Genomic DNA, 19,445 nt, shown 5'->3' with positions numbered 1-19,445 from the left:
TATTTACACAGGAAGAATATAATATAGGCTTCTCATTAGGGCTGCCACAAACGATTATTTTGATAGTCGACTAGTCACCGATTATTTATGCGATTAGTCGACTAATCAGATCATCATCCACTGGACGTAAAACTACAGCTTATTGCACCAGCAGCATCTGCTCTTATATAACTATCATTAGCTTACAGCTTTAAGCTTTTAAGGTGCTAACTAAAAATAAAGACAAGATGATAGTTTATTCAATTTTAATGAAATTTGCAGATTGTTTCGGTGAAGTTTAATAAACTCCTTGCTATCTAAAATATAACAGGACAACGGAGTATATTCTCCAGCATCTCACACTTTTGATAATCAGCTGTCTGCTTGACGTTTATTCAGCTGTGTAAAAACTATAACTTTAATCTCAGACAAACCGATTTACTCAGGAACAAATAAAATACAAAAAAAAAAAAGCCAAACAACAACATTTTTAATTTATCTAAGTGACTCATATATATTTAACCTGAGTAGCGAAAGACGGCGGTGGGTTAGAAAACAATTTGCCGGGAGTCCGTGTTCTCAGTGCTAGTGACCTAGCCCCCGGCTAGCTATCGAGCTAGTGGGTAACAGACGTCTCCGAAAACGTCGGAGCGCTTTTGAAAATATGTGGTGTCCTGATAAACTGAGCAGATATTTGAGGTTTACACAGCTACATTCTCGCCTGAAAATACGTTAAACGTTTATTTTCTGACCCAGAAAGAATAATAAGAGTAATATTAAAACTAACTAGCTGCCGCCATTGTTGGAAACTAAGCTGGGCCGCGCTATGATTTCTGGGACACAGCTGCTTCTTCTTCTTCTTCTTCGGGGTTTAACGGCAGCTGGCATCCTTGTACATGCAGTGCTGCCATCTTCTGTTTCAGTCCGTTATTACACTCTTAAATCCTGCTACTTATTCCTGCGTCTTTTGGGATCTTACAAAGCTTCAAACGACGCGTCGACTATTAAATCAGTCGTCGACGATTTTGATAGTCGACGTAATCGTGACTAGTCGACAAATCGTGGCAGCCCTACTTCTCATACTAATAACTTAACTGACAATCTCTGACACTTTGCAATTTGACAATCTTGATCCAATTCATGCATTTTTGTTTTGCAGGTTTCTCAAGGACGCAGAAAGCAATATGTAGTTAAAATGGTGTCAGTGTTTCAGTGTTTTGACACAATGACATTCAAAGCTTTTTCCCAGTTTACATTCAGTGAATTTTCATAATGATAATCACGCTTCTGGATGTTCAGGCCAGGGCACAATTTGATTGCAAAAATGTTAAAAGATGTTAATGTTGTTTCAACATTATACAATAAGCATAGAACAACTTTTAACCTTGTTAAAATGTAAAAGTGGGATTGTGCCACCTAAAGATTCAACTGCCAGGAGGCTGAGGCGCTGGCACCTGCCAGTATTTTATAAAGTTTATTTTACTGAGTGCTTTAAGTGCTCAGTGAGAGTAGAAAAGCGCTATATAAGAACCAGTCCATTTACCATTTATCTGAATTGTCCTGTGAAGGACTTTGTTCTGAAAAACAGTTTATAAATAAAGATTATTATTATGTTTTATTGTTTTTAAAATGGTTAAGCCAGTAAAAACCTATTTCAGGAACTGTTTGATTTACCGAAACAGATGTGCTTCCATTAGGTCATGCATATTGTCTGCAAACATCATCTGATGCTGTTGGCATAAACAAAATTATATTATCAACATATAGGGATAGTTGATGGTCATTGTGTCCTGTTGTTAACCCATAGATTTGTGGGTATGATTCTACAGTTACTGCAAAAGTGGAATTGCTAGTGTAAACAGCAGCGGTAGCAGAGGACCATCCCAGTGAGACTTTAAAGAACTAGGATCATTAAACCTTGTCAAAGACCTTCTCTGCATCTAAAGGGCCGTATTAGAAGTTATTTTATTATTATTTAAAATATGATGGTAGTTTTTTTTTTCTTTCAGGTTCTGAGCTGTGCTCCTATGAGTTAGCAGCTCATAGATATCCTGTTCTCGAACAGAGGACCACTAAATGCCCCAAACTACCTGTTCCACCCAGGTATGTAGCAGCTTTTCACCCCAAAGTCGCTTGCTTTTTTGCTTTTTCTGTGACCTCTGACCTCTGTCTTCCATTCTCAGTAAACCGCTGCCCGTGTTTAATCGCTGCACTCCGGTGGACATCTCCTGCTACGCAAGGTTTGCTGAGGCTGTGGTGACGTTTGTCGGGGATAACAGTGTTCTGCACCGACTGATCGCTGGCGTCGCTGCCAGTAAAGAGATCATCATCGGACTTTGTGTCCTCGCACTGTGTGAGAACAAGCATCAAACTCTAAGATGAAAATCTAATTCTCATATGGAAGTGCCAAAAACTGCAGTTCTTCTAATGGCCACTTGAGACTCTAACATCACTTTTTTTTGCCTGTCTTTTTCAGTCCTCTCCATGATCCTCATGGTGATCATTCGTTACATCTCTGCTGTCCTCGTCTGGATCCTCACCTCACTGGTTGTCCTTGGATCCCTTGGTGAGATCACTTCCTGTCTGTTTGTTGCATTAAAAGATGTAAACAGATGAAATGTGTCTGAAATCAGGGCTCTGCTTTTTGTGTCTAAGCGGGGACTAGTGTGCTCTGGTGGCTCTACATTGACTACCGGCTATACGGGAACGACACTTCCTCTAAAGTACTGAAGGAAGCGAAGGAGGAGGTGGAGGTCACCAGAGATAGCGGACAGGCACTACTTGTCTATGCCGTTGCTGCCACTGTATTCACTGTATGTACTCGACATCAAACAGAGCATAGAAAGTGTGATCGATTGGTGTTTTAAACCCGAGACTGACTGTGTGTTTTGTCTCCAGATCATCCTTCTGCTGCTGATGCTCTTCATGAGGAAACGAGTAGCTCTGACCATCGCTCTGTTCCACGTAGCAGGAAAAGTCTTCATACACCTCCCCCTCCTCACCCTGCAGCCCTTTGTCACCTTCTTTGCCCTCCTGCTCTTTTGGATCTACTGGATCCTGGTCCTTCTCTTCTTGGGAACCACCGGTCAGTTGCAGCAGTCAAAGAGAAAAGCTGACATCATAAACACGGAGCTGTCCCTCTGATGTGCTCATTTCTAATCCTATCTCTCCTGGTTACTCCCAGTGAACATCTTAACACCTTCAACTCTGCTACTGCTACCTTGGCCTCCTGTCTTCAGTTTAAACTACAATGCTGTTAGATATTCGTCTTTGTTTTGCTAATAAGTCAAACAGCTGGTACATATTTGGTTGAACCCCCCCCACCCCCCAATCACATACACATGTTCACATGTCCAGTTTCTCTCTGTTCTTGTTGTACCTTTTGGTTGTAGTGACTCATTCGTAAATTGTTTATCCTATAAATTGTGCTTGAACCAATTTGGGCGAATCGTGGTACCCGAAACTGTCTCTGTGGATTTATGTTTCTGTTGAACGTTGAATGTAAAGTAGCAGATTTCATTTAGTTTTAGTCATCAAATTATTCTTTCTCTCTTTGCTCTGTGTGGTCGTGCAGGTAACCCCGTACAGAACGAGGAGACGGGGCTGACGGAGTTCAGACTGACCGGTCCTCTTCAGTACTTGACCTGGTACCATGCTGTGGGCCTGGTCTGGATCAGTGAGTTCATCCTGGCCTGTCAGCAGATGACTGTGGCCGGTGCTGTGGTCACGTACTATTTCACAAGGTGAGTCCATACTACACTTTACATACCTTTTTCATACTTGATATTTCACTGGAGAATTTGGTATATGATGGTATTTAAATAGAAAAGACAGCTTCTTTTCGCCTGAGACACTGACTGTAATCGATGTAGTAAAGCAACATGGTGGAAAGTGGATAAAATCAGCTTGGATACTTTTAAGAAAATGAACAGCTGGTCTGTAGGTATTTGGACAATGACAGCAGGATCATGTGTCTCTCTTTCTCCATACCTTTCTTTAGCAATCGTTCTGGTATAAATTTATCTGTGCAGGCTCATTAGCTGTTTTGTCATAAAGTCTAATCTAAGATAAGATGACCTTTATTAGTCCCACACGTGGGAAATTTGTTTTGTTACAAAGTGGACAGTGCAAAGTTACATAGCAAAAATTAGAAAAACACTGGAATAAGATAAGAATAAGATACTGTACACAACTGTACACAATAGAATAGCATAAAATAAAATACTATATATAATAGAATAAAATAGAATACAAATGCTATATACAACTGAGTATAATACAACAATGCCAGAAAAGAGTATTGCACTTAGTATTATTGCTTTTGCACATGTGTGGATGTGTGTGTTTGGTCAGTTGGAGTCTTTGTTGTACAGTCTGACAGCAGTGGGGAGGAAAGACCTGCCCACACCGTGGGTGCCGCAGCCACTGAAGGAGCTGCTCAGTGCTCTCAGAGTCTCCTGCATGTGATGGGAGATGTTGTCCAACAGGGATGACAGCTTAGCCACCATTCTCCTGTCACTCACCACCTCCACTTGTCAAGAGGGCATCCTAGAACAGAGCTGGCCCTCCTGTTCAGTCTCTTCCTGTCCCCAGCTGAGATGCTGCCACCCCTGCAGACCACACCATAAAAGATGGCTGAGGCCAACCCAGAGTCATAGAAGCGCTTCAGTAGTGGGCCCTTCACTCCAAACGACCTAAGTCTCCGCAGCAGCTACAGCCTGCTCTGCCCTTTTCTGTAGAGGGCGTCTGAGTTATGAGTCCAGTCCAGTCTATTGTTCAGATGAACACCAAGGTACCTGTAGCTGTCCAGAGTCTCAATGTCCATACCTTGAATGTTTAGTGGTTGCAGTGGAGGATGTTTGTGCCTGCAGACGTCTACCACCAGCTCCTTGGTTTTACTAGTGTTGATCTGGAGGTAGTTCTGCTGGCTAATCTGGTCCTCTTGTTGGTTGTAAGCAGTGGGTTGCAGCTTGGTTACAAGAAGCTACAAAAAGATAATATTTTTGAAGGTTTCTCTTGATTGTAGACATTGGCCGTGATACTTCTAGAGAGTGCGCTTCAGTCATATCGTAATTGTTTGAAGTAAAGTACACTGTGGAGGTGTACAGAGTCAAAATTACAAAAAAATTATTATGCTTGTTTTATCTCAAGGTATTAAAATCATACTGTCTGTATTTCTAGTCACTCTGGTATACAATGACAGCATAATACTGCATCTTTTTAGCCTGCCTTTTTAAACTCTGGATTTCCGAGTGGATTCTCCACATGTGTACCCCCTCGTTTCAGGAAACATAAAGGTTCTTCTAAATGTCTCATGGCAGGAAAGACTCTTAACCAGGACTTTGTGTTTCAGGGACAAGAACCGACTCCCAGTGACTCCAATCCTGTCCTCAGTCCTGAGGCTGGTCCGGTACCACCTGGGCACAGTTGCGAAAGGATCCTTCATCATCACACTGGTCAAGATCCCACGACTCATCCTCATGTACATCCATAATCAGCTCAAAGGAAAGGTACAAAAAGTTTATTTACTAGACTGTTAAGATAAGATAAACCTTTATTAGTCCCACATCTAGGAAATTTTTTGTGTCACAGCAGAAAGTGGACAGTGCAAAGTTACAGCAGCAAAAATTAAGAAAAACAATGGAATAGAATAAGATAAAAGAATAACATACTATATAAAAATAGAATAAAATGCTATAACTAGCGCAAAGCAGTAGTGCATGATGGCAGAATATAATTGCTAAGACTTAAGTTAGAAAGTTACAAGAAGAGAGGAAATAAGAAAAAAGCTCAGAAATGAGCAGAGCTGCCGTAACAGGCTGCCACACGCCAGAAATCCAACGCTGAAAAAATTAGTTTTCACTTTTACTAAACATGAAGTAATAAAGCAATAAGATGCAAACAAAATACCTAAAATCAAAGTTTTATTTATTCAAATAAATAATTTTTAAAGAGGACAGTGCTTAGTGTAAACTGAATATATACCAACCAAGTAAATGTTATTTCACCAGATCCCATTAAATTGATTTTATGTAACAATTAGTTAAAGAAAGCATTTAGGCAGATTTTCTCTTTTTCTGTATGCCCTCTTGAAACTCCTGATGAATCCTGAGATGTGCATAGGTTTATGGATTTTATTTCTCAGTAGGGAACCTTACCATGACACTGTCACTTACAAGAACAATGTGAACCTGTCAGTGGCGAACACACTGTTGCTAAGATTACACGGAAGTGATTCATTGAACAGTTTCACCAATTATGATCAATCTGGAAAAAAAACATCAGAAGAATGACTTGATGTCCTTTAAAGGTTTGGTAACAATACGAAGGGCATCTGTCTGTATGCTGATGATGTTTTGGTGTTCAAACAGAAGTCTCCTCGTCACTACAACAACATTTCTGTTGCATTAACAACTCGTTCATCCTTTTTAAAAATGATTACATGTACAGTGTGTTGTATGTGACATGTAAACATAAATACATTTTATGTATAACCTGATATTATCTGTTGTTTATCAGGAGAATGCGTGCGCTCGCTGTATGCTGAAAACTTGTATCTGTTGTCTGTGGTGTTTGGAGAAGTGCCTCAACTATCTCAATCAGGTAATACTCCACCCTCTTCTCTTCTCTTCTCTTCATTGATATGATCATCTCACCATGTCTGGTTTTATTTCCCAGAATGCATATGCAGCCACAGCCATCAACAGCACCAGTTTCTGCACGTCTGCACGTGATGCCTTCGTGATCCTGGTAGAAAACGCGCTGCGAGTCGCCACAATAAACGCCATTGGAGACTTTGTGCTCTTCCTGGGGAAGGTGAGGCGGGAGCTTGATTTTTCATTTTTCCTGCCAGTTTGTGCTGCTTTGGAGGAAGGATCTTCACTTTGAGTGTGATCACCTAACTGGATGTTGCTGTAAGAGAGCTTCGAGTGCTCAGCTACAGCAGAAAAGCACTATATAAGAACCAGTCCATTTTCCATTTACAGTTCTGTGGGATTAAGTTCAGAATTTCCAAAACATTGACTTTAAACACTTTTACTGGTCCCGTGAAATGAGATTTGATGCCATGCCTAAATTTTTTTTCTATACTATACGTATACGCCAGTATAGGTGGGGAAAGGAGCTATTAGCTAGCCAGATCCAGAAACAGTGCTATTATGTTCGTCTTCCTTCCTTTTCTTTGCATTTGTTTTTTAGCTGTAAAATCTAGTGGCAGGGAGGGCTTTCATCTTGGCTTTTGTCCACCATTCTCCTGTCACTCACAGACAGATAAATTTCTAGCTTACAAACACCCCAGCAGAGCTGGAGCTGATGTTGACTTGTAGGTTACCTGTCTAAGGTGTTCTCGGGAGCTCTGTTGCTTTTTGTCTTTAGTAGAAAAAAAGTAGCTAGTGAACTTTGAAGCATCACGGCATATGGACAGTGGATTTCAGTTTTTCTTTTCCCACCTGTCATCAGTTTATTTGAATATATCTCCTCAGATCCTGATTGTGACGACGACGGCGTTCGCTGGAGTCCTCCTCCTGAACTACCAGCGGGATTACGCAGAGTGGCTGCTGCCGCTCATCATCGTGTGTCTTTTCTCCTTCCTGGTGGCCCACTGCTTCCTGTCCATCTTTGAGATTGTGGTGGACGTCCTCTTCCTCTGCTTCGCCATTGATACAAAGTACAACGACGGCACTCCAGGGAAGGAGTTCTTCATGGACAAAGCTCTGATGGTGAGATCTTTCGTCTGTCTCCCTCAGAGCTCGGTGAATTTAATAAAAGGACTGATATGGTAACATTCAACTCTGAAAATATGCTAGTGTAATGATGACCTGCAGCAATGTTCCCTCTATGCTGCGCGCATGCGCAATTGCGCACTGCTGGCACGGTCTCTGCGCACAGAAAATCTGCATTGCGTTAAAACTTTAACAATTCTGTTTTGCAGTGTTAGTCAGTAAGTGACTGGCTGCTGGGATTAGAACGATGCCACCTTATCCCATAGTCCAGCCAATAATGTGATTCACATTCGTATATACGCAGCTAATCAACGTCGTTGACAGGCTATGACAGCGTCCTTATGTGCCGACACCGGTGTTTTAGCTAGCAAAGCAGCGTGGCTGATGTGGAGTGAAGCCATGTTAATGACAACGTGGAGATGTGAGCAGGACAGACGGAACAATTGACGGGAAAAGTGTGGACTTTATACCAGTTTTTAAATTGTGTTGATAGACCACGTAAAACCAGAGTTATGATAAAAATATATGCAATGTTTGGTTTTCTTCCTTAATACTATCGTTGTTTATATTTCCTGCGGGAAGAAACGGCGTTTTATAAGGAAAACGCTCGAAAGCCTGTGAGCAAAAACAAAAACAAAAACAAAAACATGGAGGAAGTGGAAAGAAAGGCTCTTGGCTCTTTCAAAGGAAGAGTACCCAGCCACTGGTACAGATATGTAGACGACACCTGGGTCAAAATCAAGACACAAGAAGTGGAATCCTTCACTGCGCACATTAACGCCGTGGATAAAAACATCAAGTTCACCAGGGAAGACACAAAGGATAACTGTTTGCCTTTCCTGGACTGCGCTGTGCACATTGAAGAGAACGGCAACCTCAACCTCGAAGTTTACCGGAAGCCCACACACACGGACCAGTACCTCCTGTTCGACTCCCATCACCCTCTGGAACACAAACTTGGGGTAATCAGGACCCTACACCACCGGGCAGAACATGTTCCCTCTAAGCCTGAAGGGAAAAAGAAGGAACACACACATGTAAAGGAAGCACTTAAAACATACGGTTATCCTAATTGGGCATTTATCAAGTCAGCAAAGATGCACAGAAAAGAAGATCAGACACCAGCGAAGGAGGATAAGAAGGACAGACGCAGCAACATTGTCATCCCCTATGTAGCCGGTGTATCAGAGAAACTCAGGAGGGTTTTCTCCAAGCATGACATCCCGGTGTACTTCAGACCCAGCAACACACTCAGACAAAAACTGGTTCACCCGAAAGACAAAACTCCAAAACACAAACTTAACAACGTGGTGTATGCTGTACAGTGCAGCGAGGAATGCCCAGACCTCTACATTGGAGAGACCAAACAGCCACTTCACAAGCACATGGCACAACACAGAAGAGCCACCTCCACAGGACAAGACTCAGCAGTCCATCTGCATCTTAAGGATAAAGGTCACTCTTTCGAGGATGCCAACGTTCACATTTTGGACAGAGAGGACAGATGGTTTGAAAGAGGAGTGAAAGAAGCCATCTATGTCCACTGTGAGCGACCATCTTTGAACAGAGGCGGGGGTTTACGACACCAACTGTCTGCCATGTGTAATCCAGTTTTGAGATCCCTCCCCAGGCGCCTTAATGCCCACTCACATACTGGGCCATCTGACCTTAGGAAATCACATGATAGGGTGGGGCCAGGTTTCACAATGAGCTCACCCTAAACCCTGGCTGATTGTGACCCACACCCACTTTCACACCTTGGCTCATGTGATTAGGGTCATCAGGGGGTCCTTTGTCCCTCTTTGGGGGGAAACTCCCAATGGGTTTAAATCTGGGACTCTCCACCATTTGACCTTAGAACTGAAGAAGCTTCTCGGATGAGAGGTGAAACGTCTTGAAGCAACTCAAAGAAGTCCAGACGCTTTTCTTTCCAAGCTCCTTAGACTACTTTCAATAGTGTTAACATACTACACAGGTCATGAACAAGAATTTTTAAAAATTTTCATTGTAAGTGGGCTAAAGCAGTTAATTAAAAGTAGCCTAACATAAATGTAAATGCTGTAATTTGATTATTTTAATAAACCATGTAACTTGGATGGATTTGATGCTGGCATGACCACAGTGCACACATCTAATGTTGCTCCCAGTGGTCCAAGGGACCGCTCAGGGAGTTTGTGTGTTCGCTCAGACACACGAAAAATTAGAGGGAACATTGACCTGCAGGTGTCAGTTCAAGAAGGGGAAGTTGTTTGTCGTAGAATCTCCAGTTTGCAATTCATCATGGGATGTGTAGTTCCTTTATTGTTAAACATAATTATGTTCAAAATAAAGTTCTGATCATGATTGCTAATAAAAGGACTTTCTTGAATATCAATGGGGTGCAGTGTTTTAATGTGTTTGGTCTTTGTCCACCTTTCTGTGTTCCTGCAGGAGTTTGTGGAGAGCAGCCGGCGGTTGGAGCGTGCTGTGGAACGTGGGCGGAGTCGGGTGAAGGAAGTGGCATCAGAAGGGGCGGAGATCAAGCCCATGGTGAGTGACAATGACACCAGAGGGGGCGTGGTCAGGCAGAAGAACTCGTTGGAGGCGGCATCGGTGGGTCCAGACTGGGGTTGTGACGGGGAGTGGGAGGAACATCAGGAATTCCAGGTGTACTACCTGTTGGTGGGGGTGCTGGTGGACTGGATGCTGATGGAGCAGACTGACTTTGTCCTCTGTCTCAGCGAGGACGTCGTCCTCTTCCTGTGTGTCTACCTGCCCACCTCCACTCTCTTCCTGTTCGTCAGCCTGCTGAACACACCAAACCCCGCCCCCTCTGCCCATTCACATGTTAAATCAGCCGCCGTAAACACTGTGTGCTAACCTATACATGCTAACTGATGCATGTGGTGACTCAAGCATGCTGACTGGATGGCCCACTGACGCATGCAAGCCAAACCCATTTACATCGCTGCCATCATCACCATCATCATCATGCTGGCTGCTTCCTCAGAGACTAAACTCCTACTGACTTTTTGTTTGTAATCTATTTATTTTTTACTTTTGTAATTTTTATATTTGAAAATTTTTTTTTTTATAAATGTGTTGATGTTTTGTTGCTGTTTGAGTGAACTTCTGTTCAGCCTTATTTTCTCACTGTGGTGCTTTAAACAAGAAGAAGGACTCAGCAGATGGTAAGCTGCAGCTTCAGGTTCATGGTTCAGTCTCAGGCTCTCTTTATGCTTCTGTGATTCTGGTCCTGTCATCACATTTTTAGATATACTACCTTATGATTGGAGAAAAATTATGTAAACTGAGATGCAAACTCTGCTCTTCCCTGCTGATCAGAATGATCGAATAACCAATAAAATTGGAACAGACGTAAGACAGGTTAGTTAATTTTTAAAATATGAATCAAAAATGTTTACAGAGTTCAGTTTATGGACCATAGATTTAAAAACAATCTATTTTTCAGGAGCTGATTGAGGTTAACTAAAGGTGGTTTTTTGAAAGATGCTTTCTTCTGGGTCCTAGCTTCCTATTTGGTTTCAAAGAATGATATGTCATCACTTGAACTCATGTCCCTCATAGTTCGAGCAGCTTAGGAAGAGCTAGGTCTGACTCAGAAATGAATTCTAAAGGGTTCATTATTTTCCCCACCAGATGTTTGCTCCTGGTAGAGTGAGACGAATTAAAAACCAGAAACCAGGTGGTTGTCACATCCTGTATGTTTGTCCTTCAGCGACCCCCAACAATCAACCAAAGAAAAACTGCAGAGAAACAAAAAACAACCAAATCTAGAAGCGCAGCAACAACAGAGAGATGCAAAGGACCACTCCAGCTCTTGTAGGTTTGTGCAGATTGTGTTTCAGTTTGTGAAAAATCCCCAGTATTTTGTCACAGTAGTAACAGCACTGGAAAAATAGCTGTGGTGGATACACTTTACCCTGAATCGCTTCTAAAAGTTTTGCAGAGTAGTTTAAGGATAGCTTTTCCACTCTGGAGCCAAACAGCTAAAATGGCTATTTTAACTGTTATAACACCAGTTCATTGTAATACCGTAACGTCAAAAGCCTACAACTTTAAGAAAGAGGTCCAACAATCAGACAAAACTTTTATGAACAGCACTTGGAGATGATGGAGAGGAAGAACTCCCTTTTAACAGGAAGAGACTGCCAACAGAACCAGGCTCAGGGAAGGATGGACTGTCTCGATCAGTTGGAGGTTATTTGGCAGCTTCTAGGCTAATCTTTTACAAATATAACACCAAGGTCCTTCAGTTAGTCTTACAGCGAAGCCAATTTTGCCTAAAAACTATCATTGTTTTGCTAATGGTTGCTCAGTTTAGGATTTATGCCAGGAGGTCGTCCTTTGGTGGCAATAGCTACATAGATCTTACAAGTGTTTGTAGACAAAGTGGTGGTTAAAGGTGATGCTATCTGGAAACTACTGCTTGTATGAAGCCAGATATCAGAATGTAAGATATAGTAAATGGTGCTGTAGTACTCGAGGAAAGGGGTTTTACCACAACATTTAACCCTTTTAGCTCTAAGTCCATAGGGCCCCATTTATTCTAAGCATCCCCATGAGCGTCCCCATGAAACAGGATCCCCAGAGATTGGAACTCTCATGGAAATAAGGGACCAACTGAAGAATTGTTACACCCCTAATAATGATGATGATAATAATGATAATAATATTAAAAACTTTTAAGTGAGTAACTTAGTGAGAAAAACTAGGAAATAAGCAAACCCTGCTCCAGCTATGTGGACCTGACTCACCTTCATCTCCCATTATGCTCTGCTCTCTCGTCCATACCCTGTGTGACTGCCTGTAATGTGTAATGACTTGTGTTAACCATATGACCGTTTTGCTGTTTCAGGCTCCGGGGACGAGTTCAGCTTGACCAAAATCAGCCAATGGGACTTGTTAAAAAGAGACATTCCAAATGTTTATTTTTACCAACGTGTAACATGTTTACTATGGTTTCACTCCAGGGAAAACAATATTTTAATAAGAAACTGTAAAAAAGTAACAATGTAATGAAGCACTTTATATTGAAGCGCTGCAGATTTTAAACCGGCTGATGCATTTTTTTCGTAGTGATGTCCTTTTTTATAAAACTCACCCCAACTCATCGCTCACTCTTCAGTTCCTAACAGTTTTCAGCCACTTTTCCGTTTTTTGTCTTAACTTTTGTTTTGGAGACGACCCGCGCATCGCGGAAAACAGCTCGTCAACCAAGTCATCAAAGGGACGGGGCCTGTGGACAGGCGGAACAGCAGCCATAAAACTCCATTTATTTGGTGGACGAGATCTGTCCAGGTCATACCGAGGCTGTCAGACTCTATGTGGGATGGATCACCACGAGTGTGCGTTTTTTGTTTTTTCTACCGTAGTTACTGCTACAACCTGCAAGGTGTGGGTCATGAGACCAGTTATGTGACTCCTTAATGCAGCACCTTCAGTTTGCTGAAGCCTGAAGTTCTCCTGCAGCTAGGAAGGACAACAGAGCTTGTGGAGAAGACGGGGTTAGTGGCTCTTTTTTAAATCCACCAGACTTGTTTGACAAAAACAGGGATTTTTTTAACACTGAAAATGAGTGTTATTGACCTATTTGTGTGACTTTTGCTTTTTAATGCATTAGTTTAGGTCCGAATTAATGCATTATAACACCAAAGTAGCACAATATTACAAACTATTCAATTGTGGCAACAGTAGATGAGTAACTCCTGTGTTCTTTGAGGTAAAATTACTGTTTTGATGAATGGGGTCTGGTGGAGTGTAACAGCTTCAGTTACTTGTTTAAGAAAAGCTGTTTAATATGGGTAAAGTGGAGAAAATCTTGTGTACATAGCAGCTCATGGTTCTTGTTTGTGCATCTGCTTGTGGGCGTGGCCTTCTGCCACCCACTGCAGATAACATATTGACTGTGAACAGTGGAAAATAATTTTAAAAGGTTTCCTGACTGATAAATCAATACATTTGAAATCACGCTCTTTTTAAAAAATATCAATCAGTCATTTCAAACACCAAGATATGTATTGTGCATTGCCTAAACATATCAGGACAGAATCTTTGATGCATATCAGACCTATAAATAGCCTATAGAAAACTGTCTCCATCAGTCACATGACTCTCACCTCGTAGGCTGTAACAATCAGCCGAGTCCCCTTGTGGTCGGGGCTCAAAATGGTTTACTGGCGTCAGAGACGGATGCTCCAACAAACAATCACCCGGATCCCACTTCCTGTCCAGAGCCGAAACCGCCGTCTCTGAAACGGCCACAAATCAAATTGTTGTTTCCATTGAGAAGACGGTGGGAGATGTGACGGCTGAGTTCAGTCAGCAATAAAAAAAACTGCATCATGTGACCACATCAACAACGACAACAAGTCTTCCTGCTTCCTTTTGTTCAACATGTTCCAGGTTCAATGATTAATTTCGCCTCAGGCAGGAAGTCCGACCAATGGCTCGACTGTCAGAGGTTTAATCTCCTTTTATTGTTCAACAAGGCAACTCATTGGGCAACCTGAGAAAGAAAGGTTGCCCAAAATGTGAGTTTGAGTTATCAGAATGTCTTGAGTCAAGTGCTGAAGAAAGTGAAACTTTTGATTTGAGAGCAACGGTGCTGCCGAGGAAACTGCTCTCCTGGTTGGCCAACATGTTGCCTTGTTGCACTGCAGGTTAAGCTGTGTGTGAGGCTGAATCCAAGCGTCCTTCCTTCAGACTGAAATACAGACTTAACCCAGATAGCAAACATGTCTGGCCTTATCTGGGCACTTTGGGGACCTACAGTTCAGTTATGTTGTGTAGACTGAACACTCCTATATCATCCCAAATCCTAAATCATTATGATGATCTGCACATGAGTACCTCCCATTGGAAACCAGGTTCAAAATGGAGGGAAATTAATAAAGGTTTAGAACCTAATTAGTGCTGCAAATAAAATCCTAAAATTTCCCTCACCAAAACTGAAGCTCAGAACATTTGGACAGTCAGTTAGTACAGAAACCTCACAGCAGCCATATTATTGGTCAGATAATTGCAAAAAAATGCTTCAACAAACATGGTGCAGAGGTCCAGTTCTAACTCCAGTTACTTGAGGTGAAGCCTAGCAGACAGCTAGCCGCTACAGTCAGCTGTATCACTATCCAGCTGTCAGTCAAATAGACCACACCCCTAATTATGCAAACTTCAAGCCTTAATATAATTTAAAGAGATGAGTTATAAAAACATTCTTGACCTGTAGACGTGTTATGAAGGTGTAAATTATCTATAGAGACAAAAAAGTTTTTATATAAACTGTAAACATGTTTATTTCTGCTGTAAGTTTTAACATGGGGGTTTATGGGGACTGACTCACTGCTGGAGCCTCCGGTGGATGTTAGAGGAATTGCAGCTTGTGGGCACTTTACCATTTGCATCAGTGGAAACAGCAACTTTCATTCACATTATTCAAGAAATGTTGCCTTTACAAGCTGTTTACAGTAAACTGAAGCTGAAGGTGTTTCCATGGAGACATCCTAAGGATGAAGTCTGGAGTTTGGACGTTCTCTGGGTTCAGTCAGTTTAAAGTTTGTTGTGTTCAAACATCGACCTGCTGACATGTTTCTGGTCTGAGTCTGTGACGATGAACATCTGTGTGCAGTTTAACACTTTTTGTTCCTGAGATGTTAATGGGCGCAGCTGATTGGCTCCGACCGGCGGTGTTTAGGCTGCGACTGTTCCCATCATGCACCTTGTCTCTGCCAAACACCTTCACTTTGACAGATAAACCGCTCAGAGAGGCCAAACTGAGGAGCGTCTCCTCCAAACAAAAACAAAACAACCCGACAGATTCACAAGCTGTTGTGGAAAATCTCTCCGTGTGCAGAAAACTGGACCTCAGTCTGACATTCAGCTTTCAATTATTAAGCGCATGTGTGTGAAAAAGCAGCGAGGCCGTGGTCGCCGCACTCGATGCTCTGAGCATGTTAACTAATTGCACTAAAGATGGAGTTCATTCATCACTGACGTCCGTTTGAATTAGCTGTAAAGTATTTTAGATGAACAGTGTTCGTAGCTCAGATATTACCACACACACTTACACTCTCTCACACACACATTTATTCATGTTTAAACGTCCCAAAAAGAAAAAACTAAGAGCAATCAAAGGAAATATTTAACTCCTGCTATTCAGATACACTTAGATTAGTTTGGACCATGTGACTGCTGTCGCCGGGCAGATTAACTTGACTGCAGATTAACCTGGAACTGAGAAGTTTCATTCCAACATCAGAAAAGTCTGATCATTTCAAGTATTCAGTTAGAATTTGTACAGACACTTATATACAGGACTCAAATCAATTTAAGTGGTGTGTTTCCTAAAACACAAACAGACTTCACTTTGGGGTATTTTTGTCCAGACATCTCTACAGAATTGTTTTAATTAAGAAACTTTAGAGGGTGTTCTGGCGTGACCGGCCTGTTTAAGGACTTTATGTGAAAATCATGAACTAACAAAGCAAATTTGTTATTTATTTAACTCTATTTCTTCTTGGAATGAAACATTTCAGCTCCTCTTCCTTGTCTGCTGATTAATTATACGTTTCATTTACCATTATCCATCCAGTCGGCATGCAGAGGTCAAGCTGCTGCTGAAGGTATAGGGTCAGCAGGTGAGCTGTGGGTTAGTGACACTCCAATCAGAATCTTTGTATCGACTGACTTATGCAGCGTTGTCATAATCAGACTGCTTTTTTTTTTTTTCAGTGGATCTTATTGTATTTTTTTATTTAAACACAGGGTGCATCTAACTTTAAGGTCAAATCTGTCAAATTTGCATAAAGAAAACAGCTTTTAAAAAAAAGAAGCACCAGTTTGAAATCACACAGGTAAAAACACAAAACACAAATTTAAGGCTGATTTAAGTCAAATTCTGTCTCGTCTCAGAAGGTAAAGAATGTTTCCAAAACCTGAACTGAGCCCCAGATCTGTCACAAATGTGACCTGGTGTTTGTGATGTTTGAGCTGCTTGTAGCTCAGTGAGATTTAGGTTACAGCCTATGTGAAAACATTTCACCTCTTCTTTAAAATAAAGTATAAAAACTTCATCGTTACTGGAGGGTTATCAGGTTGCATCTCGTCTTTCTACTTTAAGAAGTTTAGAATGGGTTAGCTTTGAGTCTCGACAAATTTGACCAAACTCACAAAAACTATCCAAATACAAAGTAAATTTCATGTATGTTTTTTTTTTTTTTTTTACTTCACAACATTGTTTCAGTTCATCACCATTATTTTTTCCCAAAGATTTGCTTTATGTATTTCAGTTAACTAAAGTGTTTTTTCAGGCTTTAGTAATTATAATAAGTGGTCTGAACAGGAGGTGGGTGGGGCTACTGTGCCCTACGTCATACAGCTTCAAAAGAGGAAAACAACTCTTTGAATCTAAGCCTTTAGAGTGGCAACCTGAGCTTTTGGCTCACAGGGATTACTTGAGAAATTCTTTATTTGAAACCTGTTCAGTATGACAGGAAATAACTAAAAGCAGAAGAGCAGATGTATTCAGGACGACTTCCTCTTGTTTGATAAGATAAGATAAGATAGAACTTTATTAATCCCTCGGGTGGGTTCCTCTGGGAAATTCGATTTAATCCCTCCTTTGAGCTGGTTCTTTGAGTTTGTGTGACCAAGGTTTTAGGTGGTCAGTAGTATTTCACAGAACCTGAAGAGGACGGTTAACCTGCCCCCGTTTCTGCATGCTGCTCTTCAGGTGTGATATCATATCTTTGGTATTTGGAGATCTCGGCAGTCACAGCTAAAATGGTCTTATTTATTCTCCTGTGAAGTTTATAGGTCCATTTGTCAGAGCCTTGAAGTTGTTTCTTGCTTTTTACCCCTCAGCCATAAAAGGTTCACCTTTTAGTGACCTGAACTTCAATGTGAAGGTCAGAGGTCAAGTTTTCTGAAAATGTTGTCGTAGGTGCATCTGCTAGGAGGCTGGGGGTAGCACTTAAAACTTAACAACATTTTAATAACATGTTTGCATATTCTCTCCCGATTATTAACATCTCAACCCAGACTACTCTGATATTTTCTTAAGAACATCAGTGGTCAGTTTGATATAATGTCCTAAAATGTCCATTTGTATTTTTTATCGATTTTTATTACCCATAACGGTAAAAAGAATCCCAAATCTAGCTCTTTAAAGTTTAAAGACTTGCAACTTGAGCCAACCTTTAAGTCTGTGCACAGCTCTTTGAGTAATCCTGTTAACAGACCAACCAAACCAGTTACAGGTTATTTATTTTTATTCAGATGTGATTTTCTGAGCCTTGGCAGTGATCTTTCTTTAACATTGGAGTGTCTCTAACTCGTCCTCTACATGCCACCCTTCTCACTTCGGTTGTAGGTTTTAAATAAGGCAATCTGAGACTGTTTGCCTGCTTCCTCGGGCCCGGATCGGAGCAGATGAAGGGCCGGTGTTGTAGTAAAGTTGCATGTCCATGTGTCCCAGCTCCGTATTGCAGCGCGTCGTCTTCGTACGGTGTGAATAATCTGCTGTTAGATCCACAGCACTAAAAACTCTGACGTCTTTGTTTCCTTCGGATGTGACTCTTTGTCTTCATGAGGGACGGCTTCATAGCAACAAGAAAAAGTTAAGACTTTAGGCAACACAAGTTTAACTGTCAGGTGTAACACTAGTGTTTGTTTTCTCTGCAGTACGAAGTGGTTTGTAACATTGAAGAACTTTTTCTTTGGCTCTGGGTTGTTTTTTTATATTTATCATTTCTTATGTATATTTGTTTTTTAAGAAAAATAATAAAAAGGAAAATTTGAATCTGTGCTTGGTATCTTTCTTGACTTTCAAGATCTGTGTGTTATCATATCAGAAGGGAATATGATTGACAGATTAATCGTTTGGCCTCCGAAATGCCCGAAAATATCCAACAAATGGTCCCACGTGGAAATGTATGTACACAACCTGACAGGACACATTGGTGGTTATTTTTCTGTTGATCTGAACAATAATCTGTCTTCTTACCCTTTTGTGACACTTAAAATTTTTTTTTAGCCAAAATCCACATACTGACTGGCCGATTTATTAGGTACAACTGTTCAGCTGTTAACCCGTTTCAAATGAGTGCAACTCTAGACATGAGCAAGACGACCTGCCGAAGGTCAAAGTGTGGATCTGGATGTGGAAGAAAGATGATTTAATGGACTCGTGATGTGGTTGTCCATGCTAGACAGGCCGGATGGGTGGTGTTGATGTCAAATGACCTGACTGCCTCAAGCCAATACAATACCCCTACTTGTTAGGAGCTTTGGGCCCCTTGTTTATATAAGAATAAGTTATCATTTTAAGAAACACCAAGTTGATGTTCATAGAAGTACATACATACACACACACACACACACTATTGCTTACCTACACACATCAGATATTGATAACCTTTAACTGACCCCTGATCTCCTAACTGTTCCTTAGGCCTGACTCCGGGATCCTCTCGTACTCGCTGTCACTTTCATCCAGTTCGCTGTCCTATATTGAAACAATGTTAGGGTCTGATCTTGGATCAATGTTAAATTCTGATTTTGATTTTCCACCACGTTTGCACCCTTGGATAATATTGAAACAACAATAAATCATTAAAATCATCATTAAAAACCAACAGGACTTCACAGGTATTTCAATCAATAATAAACCACTGCAAATTACCATCAATACCTGTGAAAAAGACAACTGTGTATGATATAAAAAGAGGATAACCATTATCTGTTAAG

General features: G+C 41.3%; 1 protein-coding gene across 6 annotated transcripts in view; it reads left to right on the top strand.

Annotated features, from left to right (window-relative positions):
• The window catches only part of slc44a1b (solute carrier family 44 member 1b), a 32,298-nt gene extending 13,795 nt beyond the window's left edge, over nt 1–18,503 (top strand). For 2 of the 6 annotated variants that reach the window (XM_086258544.1, XM_086258552.1), the window contains exons 5-15: nt 1,989–2,082; nt 2,163–2,332; nt 2,456–2,545; nt 2,635–2,792; nt 2,878–3,064; nt 3,554–3,722; nt 5,333–5,489; nt 6,499–6,582; nt 6,658–6,795; nt 7,461–7,697; nt 10,131–10,790. In XM_086258544.1, the coding sequence (XP_086114670.1) occupies nt 1,989–2,082; nt 2,163–2,332; nt 2,456–2,545; nt 2,635–2,792; nt 2,878–3,064; nt 3,554–3,722; nt 5,333–5,489; nt 6,499–6,582; nt 6,658–6,795; nt 7,461–7,697; nt 10,131–10,559 (1,913 nt within the window). In that variant the 3' untranslated portion in view covers nt 10,560–10,790. Of the gene's footprint in view, nt 1–1,988; nt 2,083–2,162; nt 2,333–2,455; nt 2,546–2,634; nt 2,793–2,877; nt 3,065–3,553; nt 3,723–5,332; nt 5,490–6,498; nt 6,583–6,657; nt 6,796–7,460; nt 7,698–10,130; nt 10,791–11,339 lie in introns of those variants that run through there. The other 4 variants (XM_086258577.1, XM_086258569.1, XM_086258583.1 and 1 more) reach the window with 4 other exon arrangements.
• The last annotated feature ends 942 nt before the right edge of the window (nt 18,504–19,445 follow it).

Source organism: Aulonocara sp. 'chitande type north' Nkhata Bay, linkage group LG2, assembly GCF_057382095.1.
Source record: "Aulonocara sp. 'chitande type north' Nkhata Bay isolate Kocher_YH1m ecotype deep benthic linkage group LG2, A_spYH_male_GT1.1, whole genome shotgun sequence".
Taxonomy (NCBI): domain Eukaryota; kingdom Metazoa; phylum Chordata; class Actinopteri; order Cichliformes; family Cichlidae; genus Aulonocara; species Aulonocara sp. 'chitande type north' Nkhata Bay.
Note: the sequence above shows the minus strand (reverse complement) of the source record. Positions and strands in the feature narration are given on the sequence as shown.